The sequence below is a fragment of the Sorex fumeus genome, unplaced genomic scaffold, assembly GCF_029834395.1.
Source record: "Sorex fumeus unplaced genomic scaffold, SorFum_2.1 ptg000034l, whole genome shotgun sequence".
Taxonomy (NCBI): Eukaryota; Metazoa; Chordata; class Mammalia; order Eulipotyphla; family Soricidae; genus Sorex; species Sorex fumeus.
Genome location: NW_026606091.1, coordinates 11,136,220 through 11,146,356, shown reverse-complemented (window position 1 = coordinate 11,146,356; position 10,137 = coordinate 11,136,220). Strand labels below are relative to the sequence as shown.

Genomic DNA, 10,137 nt, shown 5'->3' with positions numbered 1-10,137 from the left:
ATCTCCCATGATATGGCATATCTTTTATCTGTTCACAGAAATCTGTATGAAGCCTGACCTATAATAAAGTAGTAAGAAAAGCAAGTCAATTCTATCCAAGTTCTGATTTTCCCACTTCCTTTTTCTGTAAGTACCTTGGCACTGTATAGAGTTCAGCAAAAGAAAAAAACCTATGACTAGGGAAGGCATTAATCTAGACATTTGGAAGTATTTGTGTGTATGTGTGTGTGTGTGTGTGTGTGTGTGTGTGTGTGTGTCTAGAGACCAAACTAGGGGTTTCACATATGCAAAGCACTTGCTCTGCCTCTCACCCTTATCCCCAGACTAACAGAGTTATTGGGTAGAGGGTAAAAACAGTGGTACCTGGGCGTCCCTCTCGGGGCAGTGTTCAGGAGCTGCCTGTGGTACTGGGGATAGAACCTAGGGCTCCTGCATGCAAAGTATTCACTGTAGTCTTCTGATTCATCTTTCTTGCCCATGTAGACTATTTTTAACCTAAGTGGTAGCAACACTTGGTAACAACATAAAGGCACAGGGGAATACTGTAAATTCCACGGACTTGTAAAGTGTCAAGGACTGCTATGGCATAATAGACTCAAAGGCACACTTCAGTCCAGCGACAGTAATTTTTTTCTCTGGTGATCCCACATTTATCTATATTTCTATCAGCTTATATGACTGGCTAAAACCACCTCTAATGACTGACTGCCAAAGGAAAGATAATTAGCTAACGATCAAAATGAAGTTGGTTGCTTATTCTTAAGCCCAGCGTAAAACAGTCTTTGAGGGTATTGTTGCATACCTTTATTTGCCTATCATTAAGTCACTAGTCACTCTGAGTGAGAAATTTGGACTTATGAAAAAGACTGGCCTTTTGTATTTTCTGAGGGGAAGGGATGTTATACCCAGTAGTGTCCAGAAGCAACTCCTGGGGTGCTCAAAGTGACTTCTGGGGTCACTTCTGGCAGTGCTTGGACCACTGTGTGGACTAGAGATGAAATATGGGCCTCCAGAATGCAAAAATGTGTTTAGCATCATTTGCACTACCTCTTCAGCACCTAAAAGGTTGATCTTTTAGGCACCGATTTGGCTTTTTTTATGGGGAGGAAACCCAGGAGTGCTTAGGGCTTGCTGCTGGTTCTTTACTCAGGGGTCACTTTGAAGGGTTCTTGAGGGAACGTATGTGGTGCTGGGAATTTAGCTGGAGTTGGCTGCCTTACCCACTAGACTTCTCTCTGGACCCTTATTTGCCATTTTCTGCTGGCCCAGTATCTCATGATCTTTCTTCTTGGGTTGGGAGACCCCAATTTAGGTAGGCATACAACCCAGATCCAAAATGCTTAGGAAGTACTCAAGTACTCAAATGTGACCCAAGCTGAACCAGCATCCCTCCCCAATCACCCGACTCCTGCTATGTCATATGTTTCTTCCACCATATGTGCGAGCAGACACACTTCCCTTTGCAGGGAATACTTTGTCAGATTGCTGGCAGCCAATTTTATGAAGTTGTTCCTAGAGGCAATGCCTAATTGTGTTATTTGACTCCTGGCTGTATATGCTTCAATTCTCTTAAACTGCAACTGTTCATGGACTAATATTGTTATTATTTTGGCTGAAGCTATTCTAAATTGGATAACATTCACTTGCATTTGAGATCCAAACAATACTGAGGTACCTCTAGTGAAACTGATTTAGCTAATGTTCAATAACAAGCTTATTATCTAAATGTGCACTGCAGTTCAAAGAGGGTTTTTTGTTGTTGTTGTTTGTTTCTGTTTTTTATCAGCAAAAATAAGAAAACATGACTGGCATACTGAGTCGATGATTATCCTGTAGAGACTTCGTGGGAAGGGGTGACCATTCACTATCACCTCTACAGTTCAGTTCTGCTAGCAAAACCTTATTTGTATCTTATAACAAAATGAAAGTCATATGCACAAAATTCACAAGATTATTTTACTAGAATTTAGGAGGGAAGGAGATGATCTAGTCAAATTTTCACAAAGAAAGAAAAAAAATTTTTCACAAAGAAAATGTTCAGATTGAACTCTAGCCAAATAAAAGAAAATTTAAGTTCTTATATCATCTCAACTGGCCTGGGTTATCAAAGCAATGCCCACCTCTCGTGAAAACCGTCAGCTATGTGGCCATCCTTTTGTGGCCCTTAACTCTGCATCTTGCTTGTCTCAGCGATCCCAGACTGAATTTCACAAAACGTCTTCTCTTTCTGTGGTTTTCTTCTTCCAGCTGAGAATGCTACTGGCCATCATGAGAGTGTTCACCAGCCATACGCTCTGGTCCATATGGCTTTCTTCTTAAATTCTGGAAGAACTCTCAAGGACAGCAATGTGGCTAAAAGGACAAAACATAAAACGCACTGTTGCATTTGGTGGAGTTGTGCTTTAAAAGGTCATTTAGATCAAAAAGGTGTCAGAATAGTACTTGGCTTTTTCTCACTTGGCTAAACTTCAGAATTAAGAATTTCCATCAAGCTTTGGGCAGGGTTTAAATGGCAAAAATTTGTTAATAAGGGCTAATAAAAATGGTTTGTTGTTATTTTAAATGTTATCCCACAGCCAATTAATGGGACATTATGTAGAAGTTTTAAAAAAATGAACTTTTAAGGTGATGGCAAATGCATTTGTGCCTTATCAGGGAGTTAATTATATAGGTACATGTTTTTTAAACTCATGATTTTTGTGAACCATACTTTATGAAAAGGATTTTTTTCTATTAAGTGTTAAATTAGAAGATAAAACAAAACAAAGTGAGTTTTATTTCATCCTACATGTGAGGTTCACCATAATGAAGGTAGCTTCATAAACCCGGTAGAACCAACATAGCAAGACTCAGCACTATCTAAACATATCTCCACAGCCTACAGCTCCTCTTATCTGTCAGGGGCCCACGGTGTTCTATGTACTTCCTCTAGGTAGCGCTGTAGCACTGCACTGTCCTCCCGTTGTTCATCGATTGATTTGCTCAAGCGGGCCCAGTAACGTCTCCAATGTGAGACTTCGTTGTTACTGTATTTGGCATATCTACATAAATTTATCTCATTTATCTTATTTTGGAATGTTAATATAAGGACACTGAGGTAGTACTTAAAATATAATAGTGTGAGGGAATGTAGATATCTGGTTACACAATTATTATGTATGCTTCGAATAAACTCTTGATGATAGAATTCAGTGAACATGACTTATGAACATTCCTTGACTTTGAGAAACTATTTTCATCACCTGTTCAGCTGAAATTAGTATATATTTGGAGCAACCCTCGGGATTATGAACTCCTGGCTATTAAAAATGTGTCCAAATAAATGGAGATAATTCAAGCAGCAAGTTACTAGGGATGATTCAAACAAAAATATGCCAGACCACTTGATTCTCAGTGACTTTCTGTGGCAGATAAGCATCACCTTCATACACAAGTCCTCCACCCACTAAGGGTGTAGGGAAAAGGATCAGATTTGATTCTTGCTTGCCTGGCAGCCAATAAATTATTTAAAACATGGCTATAAAATGACTCCAAGCAAGCTCCATTAAATGATCATTCAAGCATGATTAATAAGTACCTTCCTTCTAGTGTAATTTGGGGAGGGGGGGAGATGAGGCATATCTGACTGTGTTCAGGGCCTACTCCTTGCTCTGTGCTCAGGGATCATTTCTGGTGGTACTTGGGGGACCCTATTGGCACTGATGATAGAATCAGGATTGATCTAATACAAGACAAGAGCCTTAATCCCTGTACTATTTCTCCAGCCCAATTTTCTTTTAATTTCTTCCTTTTTTTTGGGGGGGGAGGGCTTTTTTGGTCATACCCGGCAATGCTCAGAGGTTACTCCTGGCTCTGCACTCGGGAATTACTCCTGGCGGTGGGGCTGCTGAGGATCATCCAGCCCAGTTTTCTTAAGTGAGGCTTTTTTCTTTCTTGTCTTTGGGTTTTGGAGTCACATCTGGCAGTAGTCAGGGGCTGCTCATGCTCAAGGGTCACTTCAAGCCATGCTTGGGAGACCATGAGTTGCTGAGGATGGGGCACTGTCCGCAGGCAAAGCATGCGAACCAAGCTGTGTTGTTTCTCTGGCCTCTCAGGTTGAGACTTTTTTTGGAGAGCAATAGATTCACTGGCAAACTCCAAACCTCAACAGTACAAGCTGTCTTGGGCCATAGAACTAGTGCCCCAGAGACTTCTCAGTTTTGAGTTAAAAAAGAAAAGAGTTATCTAATTTTCACAGAAAATTAGAAAATTTCTTTGTAAATCCTATAGTCATAGTCAAAGCAAAAAAAAAAAAAAGAATAAAAACACAAACATCAGCTACATGCCAGAAAGCACAGGGATATCAAGTTCCCTTGGCAAAACAGTATGTAGCCATTGAAAAATATGATGCAGAAAGTCAGTGTAAGAACAGGCTAAATTCTTTGAAAATGAAAATGGATATATATATATATATATTCTATTTTGGTCACACTTTTGGGTCACACCCAGCAATGCTCAGGGGTTACTCCTGGCTCAGCACTCAGGAATTACTCCTGGTGGTCCTTGGGGGACCATATGGGATACTGAGGATTGAACTTGGGTCAGCCGCTTACATCGCAAATGCCCTCCTTGCTGTACTTGGCTCCAGCCCCCGAAAATGGATATTTAAAATAACATACACAGACGAAGCAAAAACTTATAACTATAAAAACTCATTAGGCAATGGAACACTGAATTCCTCTTTACTTTTTCTTTGTACTTTCATGAATTTTCTAAATGTAAAGATACTGGGACTTTTAAAATCTATTTTCTTATACAAAATGCCACAATCGGTGACAGCTATAAATTATTTCTCCGGAATGAACCAAGACAAACCGACAAACCCTTTCAGGAACCAACATACTCCAGATTGCTATTCTGTACCGCAGCTACCACCAGATGGTTTGCTGGGCACCAAGTATGGAAGTAAATACCTTTTAAAAGATCCTTGGATTTTGACGAGAGGACTCCTTTAGGGCATTCTGTGATGCTGAAGAGCCAGTCGATGAACTAGGGTGAAAATAAAGAACAGTACACTGGTGAAGACATCTCACCTTCAGGAAGAGATAATCAGACTCTTGGGCTGCCTCAGAGCATTTTAGTGCAATAGTCTCTAGGCAGTGCCTGCCTGGGCTCAGAGAGTAGAGATGGGATACGGATAAGGCATAAGGAACGGCAAAGCTGGGCATGGCATCCATTGAGTTGGAATGGCTCCAAAAACGAAAAATTCCTTTCTCCCTGCTTCTACTTGCTACAGGTTTTCAGAGTAAGATAGATCAGGGCCCAGAGGTGCTCCTGTGTGCCAGAAACATACTCATCAGCCTGAGAGGTCCAGAGAGGGTCAGAACCCCGCGCAAGTTTACTCCCAAGGAGGAGCCCACACAAGATTTGGGATCCACAAGTGGTTTCAAAGCTGTATTCATTTTCTTCCTATTAGGCTGCCTCTTACCTGGTTCTGTGTGAATCTAGGTCGAGGTACCTATGTTGGGCACTAAGTAGGGAGACCCAACAGATGCAAGCCTGTTCCTTGAATAAAGCATGTCTCTGTGCATGGGAACAATTTGTGTCCAAATAGACATGAAATAGGTTGTTGAAATGGAAGGCAAAAGGGACAAAATAATGTATTATGTAAAGATAAATAAGCCAAGTGTGTTAGCTCCAAATAAATCCCGCAAATGAGGCAGAAACACATTTGTTTTTGAATTTGATACAGGGTAATTTCATCGATGACTGAATGCGGTCAATCTTGATACATTTAAAATCACATGTATTACTCATAGGTATTAGGCATTCACTTTGGACATAAAAGCTAGGTTGGAGGAACAGTGAAATAGAAAAATAAAGCTTACATTCTTCCTTGCTCCAATTAAATTTTTTTTATTTCTTTTCTTTTCTCAATCTTGTTTTAAAATATCTTACCTACGATAAACAGAGCCCTATAAAAACAGACTAGATGCAGAATGTCTATACTGTAATCCAAAGAGAACATGGTAGCCTGGGCCAGAAATAACATGAGGCATACCACATTTTAGTTTATTTTGATGTAATAAAAAATTGAAAGCATGAAATTTGAGGCAATACTCATGCATATTAGGTTTAAGAAAACAAAGGTGTTTGAATGATGTTCACAGCAGAATTGTGCCTGGTGGGTCACAATTCAGGACTATTTTTAAAGATTAGTGGTTGGATTTTGAGAATAAGCCATAGAGTTAGTTTTAAGCTTTCAACTTCCTGAAGACTCATTTGGATTAATCAGGATTCAAAAATCATTCCTGGGAATCAACTCTACTATAGGTAAGTCAGAGCCCTTGAATGAGAAGCCGAGGAGACCCAGCAGCAGCTGGGGCGAACCCAACATTAAGAACCCCAAACAATTCTTACAGTTGGGATTTTCCTGGGGGCCACGGTGATGACATGAAAACTTTTTGTCTGTTTTTGTTTTGGTTCCACACCTGAGTGTGCTCAGAGGTTACTCCTGGCAGTGTTGGGGGCCGGACCAGGGCCCGTTGCATGTAAGGAAAGAAGAGTCTTGCTCCAATATCTCCAGATCAAAGACCTGAGATCTTTACAGCTCTCCTCTTGGGGTTTAGCACAGGCCAGGAGCACAGTGGGGCTCATGAGCTGTGGGAAACTTGGCATGCGGGAAAATCTGGATGCTTCCTCTGTCTTCCTAGCACAGGTATCATTACCACTGTTCCCTCCTAACACACTGCTTGCGAGTCTGCCTTTCTTTCTATCCTTACTCTGAGACAGACTCATTCATCTTTCCACCCCAGGACCAAGAACACATGTGCCTTCGTTAAAGGAGTGCAAGTATAAACATTTCTTTCCACCGCAGTCCCAACTCTAAGCAAGTTGTTGCTGTTGTCATCACTGTTGTTTTGTGGTCAGTCATTCCCCTGAACCAGGGCTAACCTCAATCTCTGAGCTTCTGCAGCTGGTTGAAATTTGGGGCGTGGTACAGAAACCCATGTGATTCAAATTTCCTGCACTCTCCCCCAATTCTCCAGTGGAAGCCACTGAAGAGAAAAGGGCTCTCTGCCCTGACAAGCAGGAAGCTGCCAGCCTCACCTTCTGGGTTTGTTCCTTCCATGGCTCTTTCTGTAGCAGAAGTGGCATGCAACTGGGAAGGAGAGTGAGAGCCTCCTGCAGAGTGACCCTGTGCACTGGACTCCTGCCAAAGAAGCTTGATGCTGGCCCAGCTGGGCCATTCTCTTGATGCCATGGCAACCAACTGGCACTGAGGCCCAGGAGGAGAGGGGCAGCATGGTCTGCCCATGCAACCACCGCAGTTGCAAATATCAGCAACAAGAAGTCCAAAGCCTACAGAGAAATTGAAACAAGGTCAGGTCACATGTTTTAACAGTTCAAAGATGCTCAGCATGATGCAATGCTATCTTCTCTTCCACTCAGCCCTTCTCCTGCCCCATCCCTTGGCCCTGAAGAGGAAGTAGCCTGAATGACAAATTCAACTGCAGGCTTACTGAAGAAACAGTTTAGGGCTTTTGGTACATTTTTGAGATTCTCTTTTGTGAAGATAGAAGGCCCCAAAGTGTCTTTATTGTTTTAGAATTTGAAAACAAAACAAATTTATTTTACATCTAATCAGGGTAAAATCTAAACACTCCTTGAGTTCTGGTATTTGTTTTCAGAGGTTAAAATATCATAGTGATAGTGAAAGAGATTTTTAAATTTATTACTATGATTTAAAAAATACGTATCTTCCTATCTTCTTTTTCAATAGCAATAAACATACGGAAAATTTGTCTCAAATCCATTTTTTTCAGATTTTAGATTTATCTAGAGACTGGTAAAAATGGTGGTTATGAGCTGTTCTGAGTTGTTAGAGCATTTTGATTTAAATTACCCCTCTCTGTGCTTATTTGTATTTTCTGAGCTTTAAAAGATGTTTGTAAGGAAACAGAAGGTTAATAAAAACTAGGTTAATAAAGTCAGCAGTACTCCTCCATTTTTCACAATTCCTAATCTAACTAATTAAAATTTCAAAGACACATAAATTCCAAAAAACTGGAGAGGATTTCAAATAACACTCCAGGTGAGGTACGTGTACTCAGACAGTAACCAGGAAAACCATGAAACACACCTAGAGAAAAGAATTCTACCACAAAGAAAATGCCCAGTGGGCCACGAGGTCAAGAAAGTGAGGAGAAGGGGGAAGCATCTGTCTGGGTTTTCTTCATGAGCCCAGGCAGAACCAGTGGCTGCCAACTTTTGCAGTTGGAGGTCATATTGCAGGTGTGAGAAACTCCAGTTCGTGCACACACTTCAGGAACCTCTTCATGACAAATCTTTGAAGCCATAATCTGGGCTGGTGTGGAAATCAGAGCCCTGTGGTCCCTATCCGCTGTGGGATATTGCCCAACTATACAGGATCACAGGGTTCCCTCTTCTTAGTAAGTATCCTTTTCTAGAACAGATTCTGTTGAAATTACTTTTCCAAAAGACAGCCCAGAGTGTCTCCAAAAAGCCTGGCAAGAACATCCATTTCCCTGTGACATCAAAATTGTCACCACTGCTTCCCCCAAATGAAGGTTAAGACTAAGAGAATTGCTGGAGGCAGCAATATAGTCCTCTTTGGGGAGAACAAATATAAGTCCTATGTTTTAAGGATGCCCCAAGTGATTCCCACAGAGTGTACCTCATTCAGAGGGACATTCTGAACGAATGTTGACTGGTAAGCCACATTTCTGATGTAACCCATCACTTCCAAGAGCCATTCCATTCTCTTCAGCACACCTGAAATGAAAAGGACCATTTTCTTAGCAGACCGAGGTTTTCCTTTGAAATGCAAAACAGATAATCAGGAATGACCATAATTTGGCAGAGCACCTTGGATTCCACAAAACAGTTTCAAGTTCTCTGGTGATTCTTAAACTTGCCAGTTCCTGGCAGAGATTTCCTGGACATAATACACATTGAGGATTTCATCTTGATCTTTCTTTCAAAGCTAGTGAATTCTACAGACTTAAACCCAACCAGTGATAAAGTGCCTGTAGCACAGTTTTTCTCTCAGTTTTCAATACAGCAGAAGAAAACTTGCCAGTACTGTTCAGTCTTGGATAATTGGTTGTTTTTATAGTTTTCTTTTGCTTAAATGTTCCTACTTTATGTTGAAAACCTATCCCAAAGACATACAAAAAGTTAAAACTGGCAATTATAGGCTAACTGGAGAACGAACAGCATAAATGTAGGTTTTTATTTTTTTCCTTTAAATCTTTTTTTTTTTTTAGATGAGGATTTCCAGGGAATAAATGTACTTGGGAAGATTTTCAAAATTTAGAGGAAAAATGACAACAAAATATGAAGAGCAGCCAGTTAGAACCAAAGGCAACATCCATTTATTTCCGTTTACTTCATGGATCTTTAAGTGGGACAATTTATTTCTGGTAAACAGTTTTGCTTTCCACTGGAAAAAAATCTAGCTGCCCATCATAGGTTTATTTTTCATTGAGCAATCACTGATACAGCTGTGTAAAAACTCAATTGCCAAAGAGGAAGAAAACATTCTTTGTCTTTTGCTCTTTTTGTTTTATTCAAAAGCAACCTGAATTTTGGAGAAACCCATTTAGATTCTTGAGGTCATGGTGGACCAAAGACAATAGAGATGTTCTTGAAAGAAGTCATCCCCATCTATGAAGAGCCAAGATGGTAAGTCATAGTTGCCTGTTTTTATCTATGGCTCTCTTCTCTCCATCAAAGCCAATCTGTTTTAAGGTGCATTAAAATCACCCACATGGAGCTCAGAGGGACCCAGGGGACCCAGCCCGGTGACGCAGGCCTGGGATGAGGGCTGCTTATGGTCCTTAGGGCCTGTGGATCTGGGAAAAGGGACGTGTGGTGACACTATTAAACTCAGGGCTTTGGGCATGCCAGCCATGCATGCTCCTCTTTCCCTGACCCCTAAATTAGTTTTTTTAAAAAAGTTATTTTTGTTTTGGGGTTTGGGGCCAGAATAAGTTGTGCTCAGGGCTTACTCCTAACTCTGTGTAAGGGACCATTCCTGGTGGTGCTCAGGGAGGTAATAGAGATCAAACCAGGCTGGGTTACATGAAAATAAAATGTCTTAACCTTTGTACTATTTTTCTGGCTGCTAAATTA

The 10,137-nt window shown here is 40.9% G+C and overlaps 1 protein-coding gene across 1 annotated transcript in view; it reads right to left on the bottom strand.

The window, feature by feature from the left end:
• Positions 1 to 1,933: 1,933 nt before the first annotated feature.
• FOCAD (focadhesin) overlaps positions 1,934 to 10,137 on the bottom strand; it is a 339,599-nt gene continuing 331,395 nt past the window's right edge. Inside the window, exons 41-44 of the mRNA XM_056117152.1 lie at positions 8,678 to 8,775; positions 7,090 to 7,341; positions 4,953 to 5,028; positions 1,934 to 2,352 (exon numbers count right to left, since the gene is read on the bottom strand). Coding sequence (XP_055973127.1) covers positions 2,279 to 2,352; positions 4,953 to 5,028; positions 7,090 to 7,341; positions 8,678 to 8,775 — 500 coding nt within the window. The 3' untranslated portion in view covers positions 1,934 to 2,278. The remainder of the gene's footprint in view (positions 2,353 to 4,952; positions 5,029 to 7,089; positions 7,342 to 8,677; positions 8,776 to 10,137) is intronic.